Consider the following 16,187-nt stretch of genomic DNA (forward strand, 5'->3'; position numbering starts at 1 on the left):
TTTCCAGGTTTCCAACATCAAAACTCCCAAGCAAATGGATGAATTCATTGAGATCCAAAGTTCAACAGGCACCTGGTACCAGCGCTGGCTGGTCAGATTCAAGACCACTTTCAAGCAGGTATGATTGGGGACGGGTAGTGGATGAGCGGGAGCCCTACGGAAATCTGTAACCTCAGTGGGTGAAAACTAGAGACCCTGACACCCCACCCCCATCAACCCAAGGCGGTGGGATGGGGAGGAAGCAGCCCTGCGTGGGGGGGTTTGGGCCCTTGCTCATGCCCACCTCTCACTCACTCGGAGCTCTTCGGCCACAGACTCTCCAAAGCTTGGTTTCTTATTTGTGCTCCTCTTTCCCCAGGCAGAGACTTTGAATGTAGGAAACATGTCTAGTCTGAGTAAACATCCTTCTTTCTAGTGTCTTCTCTTTAAATAATCTGTAGGAAGAAAGGAGTGAAATAAATGACCCCTTGAGGGTTGTTAGTGATTTCTGAGAAAATCTTTATGAAGGGCAAGGCCATTTTTCCAGAGAAGTGGCTTCCATGGGCCTGTCAGCTGTTGAGCATCGAGGCAGCTGGCCAGAGTCTGCCGAGACTGGGTGACCTTAGTGTGTGGTTGTTAAACATTTGGAATAGGAACCCATTCCCTCAGGCAGGGAGCAGAACCCACTAGGGTTATTCAGCACCTTGAAAGCCCCACTCCGTGTGCTTTTGATCGTGTGCATGGGGAGATTGTGTTCCCAAGGGAGATGCTAGGGACTGTTAGAGGGTGAAGCCAGCCAGTAAGGAGAGAAAAGCCTTCCCTGGTAATTTGCATAGAATCGCCACCTTCAGGAGGTCCCGGCTTCCTAGGCAATTCATTAGGAAACCTTAGAAACAGGCTCTGTGAGTCACGAGTTCCCACCTTAACAGCCGTTCTCTGGTTCGCACTACAGGTCTGGGATAATGCGCTGTACTGTGTGCTGGGGCCTTACCGGATGAACACACTGATTCTGGCCGTGGTCTGGTTCAGCATGGCCTTAAGGTACGGTGCGCCTCACCTGCAAGTTCACTAAAGTCTCTGATTGTGTTGTGCCTCAGGCGCCTCATCTGTAAATTGAGGATTACACTCTGTTCTAATTCATAGAGTCTGTATCAGATTGTATGCTTTCAGCTGCAAGTAACAGGCAAGCCACTCTAGCGGCTTCTATAATGAGGGCATTCTTTATCCTTGTGACAAGAATTCCACAGGGTGGCAGGCTGCAGGAGGAAGGGGCCTCAGCCTCTGGCTAGTTCCCATCATGGCTGCAAGATGCCTGTGTTGCTCTTGGCATCCTGTCCCCAGGAGAAGGAGGCTGCCTGTCCCCAAGCCTCCCTTTTTCAGGAAATCCTTTACAGGAGATGAGTGTCACACACCTAAGGCTAAACTAATCACTGGTGAAGGGGCTGAGATTTCACAGTGATTCTAGACTTATCAGGATTTGCCTCCGCACTGACAATATCTTTGGCTTTCCTGAGGGTTGGTACAAAATTAAGTTTCTGTTCCAAGGAAGAAGCAAGGACTGACTATTAGTAGGCAATCGTCAGTGTCACTGTGAATATTAAATAGATAAAGCAGGAAGCTCTGCAGTGATGTGCCTTATAATAAGGAAATTTTAATGTAATCTGGTGATTAGCTGGCTCCTCTCTCAAACCGCAGGCTCTCACCCCAGCCATCTCATTCACCTCCAAAAACATGACTCTCCTTTCTGTACAAGTTTAGCTTAGTTTAGTCCACGTAAGCATTTCTAGGCTGTGTAACTGTACGTGTGAAGTGCTTGCAACAGTTTCTGGCACCTAAGTGCTTAATCGTTGTGATCAACTAGGAACTTTCAGCAAGATTTTAAACTTCCACCTATGATAGTGCTTTGTTCATGGCCAGAGACACTCTGTTGACCCAGGAAATTAAGTTCTTCCTAATGACCTCTTTGATTATGGGAGGGACATGTCTAATTTCTTCTGATACCTATTCATGGAGACCCAAACACATAAAAGTAGTAAAGAAAGAAGTCTAAATTAGAAGGTAATGTTTCAGAAGCCAAAGATGGTGAACACCAGGATTCAAATAATCGGTAGTTTTAAAATATGTTTTATTTATAGTTCCTTATGTCTGATTTGGTTTTGCTACGTAGGTAATAACACATTTCAAATGTTGAAACAACAGAGAAATCTGACATCCGTCCCTTCCCTTCCTACTCATTTCTTTCTTACGTCTATATGTAATTATCTTTCATTTTCCTATTTCTCATTTCAGTGTTTCCTTTTGCAAATTTAAACATATACTTATATTCCTTCTCCATTGTCTTATTCAGAAGAACATATTGTTGCACTGTTGAGTGTGAAAAGTACTCAAAAATGTATTCTGCAGATCCCTCATACCAGTAAATTGAGGTTTTCCTCATTCTTCTTTACAGCAGCATAGCACATGTGCATTTCACTCCACAGACAAGTACCTTACTCTGTTCCACCAGGGATTTATTGCAAGACTTTTGGGGAGTTTTCAGACTTTTGCTCTTGCAAATAGTGCCACAACGAGTAACCATGCTTGTAGGCTCCTTTGTATTGGGCGAGTTTATCAGTGAACTAAATTCCTAGGATTGGGATTATGGAGTCAAAGGGGTAAATCCATCAGCAATTTTCTTAGACCTTGACCAGTCTCCTCCACAGGGTGTTGTTGGTTTAATCCCCTTTCCCAGAAATGTGCGAGAGTACCCGTTTACTTATAGCCTCAGCAATAGAATGTTTTGGCAAACTTCTGGGTTTTGACAATCTGGTAGGCAAGAATGGTAACATGGTATAGTTTTAATTTGAATTTTTTCTTATTATGAGTGAAATTGAGCATTTCTCTCTTTCTCTTTCTCTCTGTCTCGGTCTCTCTGTCTCTCTGTCTCTGTCTTTCTGTCTGTCTCTCTCTATATATGTGTGTGTGTGTGTCGATTCTTCTACAAATAGAGATAGGTTTACCTCTTGCTTTGCAGTTTTATATTTCAAAGTTCTTTCTCTCGTCTGAATTGGCTAAGACTTACAATACAGTGTTGAACAGCAGTGCTGATAATGGATCTCTTGGTCTTGTTTCTGATGTAGCAGAAATGTCTTTAGTGTTTTCCCGTTAAATAAGATTCTGCCTTTTGGGCTAAGAGATATATTTTCTTACATGGTAAAGAGGTGTCCATCAATTCCCAATCTTTTGACTTTTTTTTTTTTTAAATCAGGAATGAATGTTGTTTTTACATCAGATGTTCTTTTGTTACTATGAAGATGATCATGATTTTCTTCCTTAGATCTGTTAATATGATGAGTTATATGCTTCTCTTTTCTCATAATGAATGATGTTAATACATTTTAAATGAACTTTGTCTACATCAAGTCCAGAGAGCAGACTCTGATCGTGAAAGAATAAAGCTGCTCAGATATTCTATCTTCTCTATTCCAGTTACTATGGCCTGACAGTTTGGTTTCCCGATATGATCCGGTATTATCAAGATGAAGAATACAAGTCCAAAATGAAGGTATTTTTCGGTGAGCATGTGTACGGTGCCACAATCAACTTCACGATGGAAAATCAGATTCACCAACACGGAAAGCTTGTGAATGATAAGTAAGTGAGAGACCATGGGTTTTCCCCAGATCAAGGTGACAGCCCATGGGGACTGGTCTTGGGAAAGAGCCATGGAAAGATAGGATTCAGTGTGATGGGGAATGAGCTCCTAGGCTATTGTGGCCTCACAGCTTGTCGTGGCTGCCAGAGACACGGTTATTCTCCTGGGAGCTCTGTCTGAACTGTGCTGGCTCTCAGTCACCCCTCACCTCTTGTGGCTGATTCATCCAAGGATGGAGACATTTGATCAAGTTGGGTTAATCACACCATCTTTCCTGGGACCTCACACCTCTGATGGAGACATGCGGGGAGTTGTCACCCTTTAGTGGTGACTGCCCAGAGCTGTCACTACTGAGATCCCTGCACCAATCTACTGCCTGGTTGTTGAGCTTTTATTTTTGATTCTGGAAAACTCTTTGGGCTAAGGCTAACATGACACTATCTTATGTTATTCTTTCACCCAGTATCACTTCTACAGGTGGGTCAGCACCTTTGTGGGGAAAGGATGAGTGGAGGGTTAAAAGAATCCTGCCCACATCTTTGTGAGGCTGCTTCCTCAATCTGTTTTCCTCCTCTCCTTTCTCCTCCTGGGACAAATGAAATGGACAGTCCAGCCCACTAGACTTTAAGAACGCCTCTCCGAGGCTGCACTCTGAAGGCCCCAAATGGGTCCTTCAGAGGACAGGACTGAGTTTAGCCAGGCCACATTGTTTATTCCTCTACTGTGTCCCTTCTTGAATTGTACTCAGCAAGCTCATCAGGTCAGGCTATGTGGTGGTACCAAAATAGAATGACCCAGGTAATTAAGTGCCAGTGACATAAACTGCCCTGTATTTACCGCCTCTACCAAGAATTAACACCACGAACTCTGTCGTCCAGTGCACAGTCCACCTCCTCCATGCGCACCCCACTCTGGGTCTGAGTGAAGTGGCCCTGCCCATGACTGTCAGCCACTGTGGGAAGGAGTGTGTGTCTGGGCGAAGTGCAAGCAGGATGCCTTCTGCAGTCTAGTCCACGTGGCTCTCACAGGCCAGACCTTAGCAAACGTTCACTGTCATTCAGGACGAAAACATGTGAAAAGAAAGGGGGAATATTATTCCGACCGTTATAAGAACTTAGGGGAGGAAGGTTCGGACCAAGTAGCAGTGGGCGTGGAATTTGGATTTTCAGATGACTTTTTCACATGCAGAAGCTCAGTCACAAACATTCACACAGTCACGTGTCCAGGCATGCACGCTTCAGAGCCACCGTTATGTGTCGAGAGTGGCCACTCCGAAGCTAGTGGTGATGGAGCCAAGATCTCTCCCTCTCAGGGCCCATCACTAGAAGTCAGGAGATGTGTGTTGGTATTGCTAAGGAAGAAATGTTGCCATTGCCTTGTTAGAACATTTTACAAGTGTTGAAAACTAAAGGACGTCATAATGGATAATGGCTAGATGTCGCTCATAATATGACATCATTCCCTGCGGAGACGAATTCACCAAAAGAGGCCTCATTGATGAAATTCCCAGTGTTCAGTGGTACTCTATTGTGACATTCATAATAACAATGATAGTAAGTAAATAAGGCCAATAATAATGATGATGGCAGCCAACATCATTGAGCACTTCAGTGTGGCATGTGCTGCTTTAAGTGCCTCTCATCTAATCTTCACAGAAACTCCAGGAGGCAAGAAATGTGCTTTCTGCTTTAAAGGTGGGAAAACAGAAGCTAAGAGAGGTCGAGTGACTTGCCCAGGTCACACAGCAAATATACATAGAAACGTCTTTCTCGCAACCCTGGCATTCAGACTCCAATCCCTTACCCTTGACATCTACAAACACCTTCTCATTGGGAAACTCTCCAACCCCACAGAGGCCCTGTTTCACATGGGGTTTTCTGCACTAAAAACTTAATTGTGATGCCAGAGCTCTTATGATTGATAATAGGCAAGACTTAGCCGAGAAGACAATGGGAACTTTTGGTGTATTCTGTTCTTTTAACCTTTCTTAGCCTCCTGATGCTTTTGGCAAGCTGCTAGGTGTGAGCAAGGGAGAAGCAAGACTTCATGAAAGTGGTGATCTCATCTTGTGCTCCCAGGACCCCAGGGGACAGTGGAGTTGCTGCCAGGGGTCTGGGTACGCACAGGCATGCAGGCAGTTGTCCGGGAGTAGGTGTAAATATTCTATGTGCACGGAAGTTCTACCATGTTTCTGTGTGATTATTAAAATGTGAATTCCTTCAAAAGTCACATAGAGTTCATTTTAACTTGACATATATATGTTTTTTAACCAATGGATATGAAAAGTGCAGCCCCTCAAAGGCCATAATCCCCGCCCCAGCAAATTGTTGAATGAAAAGGGTGTTTTTCTCCTTGGAAAATGAGGAACCTTTGAAAATGACCTAAGGAAGAAATGAACCTGTTTTCTTTTCTTGGCTTATGCTGCCATCTGCTGGCCATGAGCTAGAAAACACATCTTTAAAAATTCATCTTTTTGGAGATTAAATTCATGTTCTTTGGCTTTGCCAAGGAAGGCATGGGGCGGCAGTTTTCCATTTGTACCAGAGTTCCCCATTTGAATTTATCCACACCTTGCAGATTTAAAATTTGGATAAAAATTATTTACTTCATTGACTATCACACATGGGGGAAAATGCCTTTGTGTGAAAAAGCGCTTCAGACTTTACCCAGAGATTTTGTCAATAAAGGAGCTTCTATCGAAACCTGTACTTCATCCTGCTGTGAGACCAATCCCTTTGGCCCCGGGGACAAAAGTATACAGATGAGTTTTGGCCTTCTCTCCAAGCACCATCGCCAGCTTCCTGGGGCATCTTACGTCATCTTGCTTCAGAACTTTGAGTTTTTGGAAAATGTAAGAAAGCAAAAGAAAAAGGCCATATTTTAAACCCTGAGCCAAAATATCAGGCCAAGCCTCTCTTATTGTTAATTAAAAACAGGATAGATAGCTTTTCGTCCCAGAGCACATATTAACTAATTAATTAATTTAATTACGTTCTCCATTTGGGAAAGAAATTCGGCTTGGCACAGCTCATTACCGTGAGAGTTAGGATGGGAAAAGGGGATGATCTGATTTAAAACCTCTCTTCACTGCACAGCGGGGAGGTGTGCGTGATTATCATGTGTGATGGCTCATGACCTGGGAAGTAGTGTCGTGACCCTGAGCTTTCCTCATAGCAGAAAGTCGGTGTCGCAGTCCACTCAGAGTTGGGGCCTAAATGGCAGTGAGTAATCTTCACGCGAGACAATCGGCCAGTGAACAGCAGGAGAAAAGCTCTCATGAGTTCCTACTGAAGGTCAGGGGTGCATAGCTCAGGATGGAAAAGAGGTTGGTAAAATTTAACTCTAGAATGAGATACGTAGTATAACGGGGCGGGGGGGGGGCAGAGGGGGGAGGAAAACAAACAGCTGGAAAAGAGATGGTCGTTTCGCACATCACACCGAAACGTTACCCACACTGTGGAAAGCTCCTGGCCGTGGGGCACCAATGAGAATTTTCTTTAGCTGCCGAAGGCCTGGTTCAGTTCAGCAAAGCTCTGTAAAGCTTCGAGAAAGTGAAATGTATAAGTGTACCTCTGGCTTCTGGGTCTGAGGAAGTAAGCACGCTTGAGGGACTGGGTTATTGGCTATTATGTTTTCCACTTCTGTACCTGGTCATGGGCTTTGTTTGTTCTATTTATCGGATTATCGTTTCCATGTTAATTTGCACGATGTCTATATCTGTTCAGGCGACTATAACAAAATACTATAGACTGGATGGCTTATACACGACAACTCAGAATTGATTTATCCCAGTTCTGGAGGCTGGGAAGTGTGAGATCATGGCATGGGTAGCTTTGGTGTCTGAGGAGGACTCGCTTTCTGGTTCATAGCTGACCATTTCTTGCCATGTCCTCACATGGAGAAATGGCATGAGCTCCCTGTGGTCTTTTCCATAAGGGCACTAACCCTATTCATCAAGGCTCTGCCCTCCACCCTCCCAAAGACCCCACCTCCTAACACCATCGCAGGGTTTCAGCATAGGAGTGTTGAATAGTCTCTAGCACATGCCTTCTTTAAAATCATGTGTAGAAAGTAATCGTCAATTATGTGTTTGAACATTTTTTATCTGTGATTTATTGTTTTAAAATAAACTCGTGAATGGTTTTAGATTCACAGAAAAATCGCAAAGATAGTGCAGAAAGTTGTCATATACCCCACATTTCGTTTTCTATTACAAACATCTTATATTACTATGGTACATTTGTTACAATTAATGAACCGACGGATACATTATTATTAACTACAGTCCATACTGTATCCATTGTCCTTATTTTCTACCCAGTGTTCTTTTTCTGTCCCAGGATCCCATCCAGGTCATCACATCACCTTTAGTAATCGTGTCTTCTTAGACTCCTTTTGGCTGTGACAGTTTGTGGCTTGCTTTTCAGATTTTGCTTATAGAGTCCTTTCTTGTGCAGGTATCCTCTTATTTTTTTTTTTAATGCCAAATTTGTCACCTTTCTTTACAAGGCCTTTGCCTTTGGCTCTTATTTCAGAAATTCTTTATATTTGAAGTCATTTGCTTCTTTTTTTTTTCCCCTCTAAGTTTTAAAGTTTCCCTTTTCACATTTAGGTTCTTAATTTTTCTGGACGTGGCCTCTCTATATGGAAAAGGAACTAATGTGATTGGATAGCCATATGAATAGCCAGTCATCTCCACCACATTATGAAACTGTCTGTCTTTTCCCTAATGATATCCCTAATTTTATCATATGTCAAGCTTCTTTATATTCATTTTGTGTTTCTCTGCTCTCTTTGGTTCTCTGGGTTTGTTTGTCTTCCCCTTTACCAAAACCGCGCTGACTTAATCTCTGTAACTTTATTGTTTAGTCATGTTTCCAGGAGTATTAGGTTCCTCCACCTAGTTATTAACTTTTTTTTCTTGGCTAGTTTTGGCCCTGTGCTTCTTCCACAATGAATTTCAGGATCAAGTTCTAAAATTCCATTAAAAACAGCTGGCTGGGATTTCGATTGGAATTACAGAGAATGGCAGGATTCATTTGGGACATGTTTACACCATGGGATCTTCCAAATATTGAACACTGTATTTCCTTCTACTGAGTCACTCTTTTATATCCTTCAATGATGAAAGATAAAGATCTATGAAGATCTCGTGTGTACTTCCTTAGGCGTATTATTGGCACTTTATTGCTCTGGTTGGTTTTGTGAATGGGGTTCTTTCCTCTTTCCCTCCTCCTCTTCTATCTTTTTTTTTTTTTTAAATACATTATTATTATTTTTATTCAATACATTTACCCAATTCTCTTACGTGTTTTGATACTTTCTCGGTAGATTTGCTTGTTTTTTTCTAGGTAGGCAAACATATTGACAAAAATTAATGACAGTTTTATCTTCTTTCTTATCCTTAAATATTTTTTTCTCTTCTAATTGTATCGCCTTGTCTGTGACCACTAGTTCAGCGATGGCTAGAAGCAGGGCTAATGGGTGTTCTGACTTCAGTGGGGGAGCTTTTGGTGTCTTACTTTTAAGTATCATATCTACTGTATGTTTTTGGTTGACATCCTTTATAAAGTTAAGGAAATTCTCTTCTATTTTTGTCCTTCAGAATAAGTTGTCTCTTACTTTTCCCAACTGGATCACAAGTGCCTGTTAGGAAGTGATTTTATAGCATACCTCTACCTTGATAATTATCACTAAATGTTAATTGTCAGTTTTCTTATTTCTTTAATTAGACTAAGTTTCTTGAGGGTGGTGCCATCACATCTAAAACATGGTGATGGAACGGATATGATGACTTTTAGCATAGTTTACAGCATTTGGTGGACTAAACATTGTGCCCGAGGGTAAATGAAAGATAGTGTTTGCAATAATAATTCTGCTATAGACTCTGGATTGCCAAGGACTTCCGTTTCCTTACAGGAAAAGTTCCACATGATACTTTTGCTGACTTTTTTCCCCTAGCCATTGAACTCTCCTGAATGAAGACTCTTGGAACAGTTCAGTATATAAGAGATCAGAGGAGATGATTTATATAAAGACTCATAAAATATGCCTTAGCCCTTTCTCCTTTTATCTCTTCCTTTATAACTTCGGTTTTTTATCACTCATTTGGAGATACATTTTTAAGGTCTGCCTGCGTCAGGCCCATTATGATTTATGGCTCTGCTTTCTCACCCATCCTTGGCAGATCATTAAAGTATCACCGAAGGCCACATCAGCAGCCTTTTACTAGATTAAAGAGAAGGATCTGGTAAGAAAGGCAAAGGCCTGAGACAATATCTAGACATAGCTTTCTTGAGTAAACACATCCAGCATACAAATTACATTTATTTTGAAATCAGAGGCATCTTCCTGTGACAAAAGTCTTCCTAATTAGTTTCTCCATGGGAATCCGAAGAATTCAGTGATAGCTTTGTGAAGGACCTGTTAAAAGTCTGCAGTAAATTCGGTCCTAAAAAAAAAAAAATTATTCAAAATCATTTGTTTTTCTAGATCAATGACCCTCACATTTTTAAAAAGTATAATGAACTGGTGTCAGACTCTAGGGATTATTGTTCAAGAGGCCTGGGTAGGAAAGTCAATCCTTCATAATGGCCTCCCATTGTATTCTGATGCCAGTGGTCTAGGGACCTCTCTTTGAGAAGCACTTGCCCAGGCCTTCTTATCAGGTTGCAGGTCTTTTTACAGAAGCTATGATATGTGGCTCTAGGTTAGGATTCTGGGCAGACAGCAATATGGCATGAAGGGTAAGGAGCACTGGCCATCATACGTGGGCATGTTATCTGGTGTCCGTAAAGAGAAACTGACCCTCAGCACCCTGTGCACCTCCGTGACGGTGATTCCCACTGCACTGTAGTTCTCTGTTTTTCTTTTTTTTTTCTTCCAATTATGCTTGAGGGCAGGGACCATGTCTTTCCCCTGTGTACTCATAGCACCTATTACTACGCTCAGTAAATGTTTGCTAAAGACCAAATATATAAATGGACAAATAATATTCGCGGGATGAATGGATGGTTGTAATTCTTCACAAATGAAAATATAGTTTAAAAGTTTGACCAAGCTTGGTAAATATACCCAATGGAGGAGGATATTAATGTATGCCAGTGTATGTTTTTAAATGTAACATTGTTCTTTCCTATTTAATTTATGCAGGACTCGAAGTAGTGCAGCAGCTCCCAAAGATTACAATCACCTAGGTGCTTTCCCTCCTTAGCAATTGTTTTATATTTAGGTGAAAAGTGATATATACACTTGGTACAAAGGAAAAATTAAGTTTATCTCATTCCTAACCCCCACTGCACCTGTCCAGGGCCAACCACATCTACCAGTGTCTTGTTTAACTCTCCAGATATATTCTATGCATTTGGAGGCATAGGCACCATATCCTTTCTTACACGAAGAGTCACATGGCGCAAACACTATATTGCATTTGATGTGTTTTGGTTAAAAATGTATCTTGAAGATGGTTCCACATTAAGAAATATGAGCCTACATAATAACTATAATGGCCACATGGTATTTCATTGTATAGCATCCCTTTACATGTATCTGTCATCTGTCTAGAAATCAATTCTGAAATGTTGCATTGCGCTTCAATAAGTGTATCTCTGAATGCATGAGCAAGTACCTGTAAGATAAGTTCTTAGAGGAGGTGGTCTTAGGTCAAAGGGATCGTGCACTAAAACTTCTGCGAAATTGCTCCCCAAAGAGGTTTCACTAGTTATATTCTACTAACAGTGGGAATGAAAGTGCCTATTTATCCACATTTTTGTTGGAACAATTTTAAAAATGAAGATTCTCAGGCCCTCACAAATCTATTGCTTCCAAACCATCTAAGACCAGCTGAGGGAATTGCATGTTTTTAAAGCTCTTTATAAAGCTCTTTATAAAGTGAGATGCTAGCAATATTTTCCTTTCACACTATCCCACATTTCTATGATTTTGATGTAGAAGGTCCATGGACCTGCATTTGGGAACAGCCAAGCCGATCACAGTCCCCTGTATGTACCTGGATTAGACATCAGCTTCCACACGCTTGAAGTCCCTCCTCATTCACAAACAAACCACCAGCTAAGAAATGGTGTTGAGTCTAGATTGAATATAGCATTTCAGCACCTCTTGATTTGCAGTTCTCCTTTTTTTGCCTTTCCGTGTTTTCTGTTTTGGTCTCCAGTCTCCTTTTTTTCCCCCTCGTTATGGGTCACTCAGGGGCAAATGTCTTTTCCACAGGTTCACAAAGATGTACTTTAAACACGTTCTCTTTGAAGACACCTTCTTTGACGAGTGCTATTTTGAAGATGTTACATCTACTGATACCTATTTCAAAAACTGCACCATTGAATCCACCATCTTTTATAACACAGGTGAGAACAGGGACAGGGCGGGGTGACTGTTACCAGGGTGGACCAGTCTCGACTGAGAACCAGACTGCTGCTCAGTCGTAAGCTTTGGGAACGGTGAAGTTTTCACAGGTACGAGGGCTGAGCCTTAAGATGGAGAAAGGGGTTCTAGCCCCAAATATTGCACAAATGAGTCACATAGTCTTCAGCGACACATTTATCTGCATCTCAGTTTTATCACATGTGAAATGGAAACAAAAGTTTTGGGCGAGTATTTTGATCTCAGTGAGGCCGATACTATATGCTAAGGGTCCTTGGTAGGAACAAAGGATGACATAGATTTAAAAAACAAAACAAAACAAAAAAACCGGCATTCCAGGAAGGCTGCATGTTATGCGTAGTTTGCATTCTCTAAGACCTTGCCTCATTTAAATCTTGAAAAATTCAACACTCACGAAGAGGGAAAATTTCATCTTTTCAAGCTTCGTGCATGAAGTGAGATGATTAGAATATTTTATAATCACACTATTTCAGACTTCCATGATTAGGGAAAAAAAAAAAAAAAGTAAATGAATGTCACCAGTCCATGACTCCTGATTCCTCTCATCATAAGTTAATAACATACCCAATGGAAATGAGATGAAAGGAAACTAACTGAGTGCTGTCAGGGATTTTACTCCCATTGTCTCAAGTGGGAAACGTCCTATTACCCTCATCTTGCAGCTAAAGAAACCGAGGCTTAAGCCACCCACAAGGCCATAGCTAGCAGATTGAGGGAGCTTAGATTTATTCCCCAACTGTTTGACTCTGAAGTCTGTGATTTTTCCACTGAACTACTTGTATTATGTGCTTTCTTCCTGTCAGTAGCACCAAGGGATGGTTATGTAAGAACGTTTTCCCTTCACGATGTCAGCCTCTAAAGGTTCAATATCTGGTCTCCAAATATTCCTTGGTCTCTAAATAATCCACGATATGGGGCTTATTGTCCTAAATTTTTTTCTCTTAGCCTGAACTTAAAAAAAATGAGTTCTCTACATTTGATATTTGTCCTTGAAACCTGGCATACCTTTTCTTATTTCAGGTTTTAATGACACCTCTTTGTTTGCATACTCTTAATGTGGGGATTTTTGTAAACACTTTCTAGTCCTGAAATGTTAGAGTTGGGAAATAATGGAAATAATTTCCCTGATTTTGTATGTGGGGGTTCAGGGAAGTTAAAGAAGGTCATCAGTACGAGAGCCAGTTCCCCACACCCATGTTTTCTGGGAGCCTATTTCGGGACCTTTCTGCCAGAACAGTGGGTGTTAGAAGGTGTCAGAAGACCTGGGAACTGGTTTCAAAGCAAATGGTTTCTATTTTTTAACACTTAATTTTTTTTTTTAGAGAATTTTAGGTTTATAATGAAATTAAAAGGAAGGTACAGAGATGTCTGCATGGCCCCACCCCCACATGTAGCCTGCCCTGTTACAGACACCCCCGCCAGATGGTGCATCTGTTGCCAGGGAACCTATATTGCCATGTCATTATCACCCACAGGCCATAGGTTTCATGAGGCTTCACTCTGAGTGTCGTATATTGTATACTTGGTGTTCCACGTTGGCTTGGACAAACATACAATGACATACATCTATCGTTGTGTCATAAAGAGCAATTTTACTGTTCTAAAAAAATTGTGCTTTCCTGTTCATCTCCACCCTGTAACCCCTGCACCCCCCCACCCTGGAAACCACTGAGCAAATGGTTTTTATTTAGAAGAACGTTCAGATTTCTGCATGGCCTCTGGAGTGGGCAGCTCATCCTGGACCTAATGCCTTTGTCTTCTGCTTCCTATAAACCAGTTAGTCTTGGAGGCCCAGCCACTGTGGCCTGGTGTGTCATTTCATTGATACGAACAGCACTGTTATTTGGCCTGAGAGAGGGTGTATTTAAACAAGCCTCTGAATGAATGTTTCATTTCCCCTTGCTGATCAAAGTTCAACAGGTCATTACATTTGTGGAGGTTTCTTTCTTCATCCATACCTGGCCGCATGTCTCCTTGACTTTGAGAGAGTCTGATAGCCAGAGGCAGGCACAGCCTGCCATGGAAGGGTCATGAGGCCATCCTTGCCTCTGCTCCCCCTCTTCACAGCCCTCCTGCCCTTTACACGAGCCAAGCTACCTTTCTCTCCCCAGACCTCTACGAGCATAAGTTCATCAACTGTCGGTTCATCAACTCCACCTTTCTGGAGCAGAAGGAGGGCTGCCACATGGACTTCGAGCAAGATAACGACTTCCTGATTTACCTGGTCAGCTTCCTGGGCAGTCTGTCCGTCCTGCCTGGGAACATCATTTCTGCCCTGCTCATGGATCGCATCGGAAGGCTCAAGATGATCGGTGAGTGGTCAGGGATGGCGCATCTGTGCTCCAGTGGGCTGGGGAAGTGGCTCCACGTGTATTGAAGAAGTGGAATTGTTCACAGTCTTAAAGAAATCTTGCCCAGGAAACCACATAGGTAATGCAGATTCTGCTGATGTCAAGGAGGCACATCGACAAAGCCCCAGGGCCCCGCGGGGTGGTCTGAGACCTCGGGTCCAGGTGGAGGGGCTCATCGCCATTTTCCCACTAAGTTATTCTGTGACAGTCACTTATTGTATTGGCACTTCAATAGGGATGTAAAATGCATCCAGTCTGCACGCTCTATAAGATTATTGTATGAGAAAAATATAAAATGCTCTTCTTTAAATGAACGTTAGTTTCATTTGACAGTTTAAAAACAAATAATATTATTATTATTGTTTCATAGTGATAATACATATGGTTTTGGAGTCGGATGGACTCATGCTGGGATCCTATCAAAGGCTGTTTGATTTAGAACATGTTCCTTTACTTCTCCAGGCCTCAATTTCCTTATCTATAAGATGAGGATACCTGTAACTAGCAGGTAGGGGTTTGTGAGGATTGAACATAATGTGTGGTCAGGGTCTTGGAGTAGCTGAGGATGGTCCTGGGAAAGGAAGGTCTCTAAGGGGCGGGGTGAGTGCACATTTGAATGAGGATGGCCCACTGCCCTTGACCAGCCACATGCTCCCACATGGAGCCATGGGGGTCTGGGCACAGGGAGCAGGCCGAGCAGATGGCGAGCGGACAGCCTCTTCCCCACCACTGAAGCTCTTCATGTCATCATGAATGCATTCCAGGTCAAAACTGATTTCTACATGTTCAGTCAAGCCACACTCCCCAAATTGGATATCTGGAAGCAATACGTAATTAGTCTTTATATCCTATTCTTTTATTATGTGTATTTTGATTTTGAGCTAAATTGCAAGGTTATTAAGAGCTCGATGCTTTCTGCTTCTGTTCCTCTGTCTGTAGAAAAAGGCCCGTTGTACAGTGATAGTCTCAGCGCACAGTAAATAGTAGATGCTCAGTAACTGTCTCAAAGCACAGCCTGTTTTAAAACAGTCTTGTCCTCGGTCTTGAGACAAATCCCCCTACAGAGTCTGCTGGAGCATCCTTTGGCCTGCTCCTTCTGCTGCATTCTCTCTTGGGCAGGAGCACTTTCTTGTGAATGAAATAGAAGTTCTCCTGATGAGGCCGTTACTCCTCACGTATTCATTTAGTACCCTTCTGTTTACGCAGCACTTACTCCCTGCCAGGCTGCGTGGTAAGCAGTGCGAAGGCAGTAGGGACTGAGACAGCATCCCTGTGCTTACGGAGCAAATGATCTGTTGGAAGAGACAGACATAAACGAGAAATTTCATCTAACGCCCGTGAAGCACTTATTATAGATAGGCTTTGTTCTAAGCATTTTATAAATATTAATATGTTTAACTGTTACAATAGCCCTGTCAGATAGGTACGACTTTTATCAACATTTTACAGGTGGGAAAAGTGAGACAGCATAGAAAGGTTAAATGACTTGCTCAAGGTCACACAGGTAAAGCCGAAATTCGAACTCAGGCTTCCCAATCATAAGAAGAACATGAATTATGAGAGCAGAAGTCCAGCGGGCCAGAGAGGCCTATAACAGGAAGACCTAACATAGTTTAAGGGCAGTCCCCTGACTAGCACTTGATTCCTTTGATAATAGTATTTTGGACTCAACAAACATCCTTCGGCATTTCTTATAAACCAAGCCCCGTGCAAGTACATAGATGTTACAGCTCTCCACGCAGTTCTGGCTCACTCGATGCCAGTGTTCCTTCCTTCTAGTTCCCTCCTGGCTGTTTAAAAGAACCCGGCTACCTGCTCACACA

At 42.4% G+C, this 16,187-nt stretch overlaps 1 protein-coding gene across 5 annotated transcripts in view; it reads left to right on the forward strand.

Moving 5' to 3' along the window:
- The window catches only part of SV2B (synaptic vesicle glycoprotein 2B), a 105,231-nt gene that overhangs the window by 82,504 nt on the left and 6,540 nt on the right, over window positions 1-16,187 (forward strand). For all 5 annotated transcript variants that reach the window (XM_016151669.2, XM_016151666.2, XM_016151670.2 and 2 more), the window contains exons 7-11: window positions 8-118; window positions 932-1,020; window positions 3,448-3,612; window positions 11,843-11,976; window positions 14,125-14,325. In XM_016151669.2, the coding sequence (XP_016007155.2) occupies window positions 8-118; window positions 932-1,020; window positions 3,448-3,612; window positions 11,843-11,976; window positions 14,125-14,325 (700 nt within the window). The remainder of the gene's footprint in view (window positions 1-7; window positions 119-931; window positions 1,021-3,447; window positions 3,613-11,842; window positions 11,977-14,124; window positions 14,326-16,187) is intronic.

The sequence above is a fragment of the Rousettus aegyptiacus genome, unplaced genomic scaffold (assembly GCF_014176215.1).
Source record: "Rousettus aegyptiacus isolate mRouAeg1 unplaced genomic scaffold, mRouAeg1.p scaffold_m13_p_14, whole genome shotgun sequence".
NCBI classification, from domain to species: domain Eukaryota; kingdom Metazoa; phylum Chordata; class Mammalia; order Chiroptera; family Pteropodidae; genus Rousettus; species Rousettus aegyptiacus.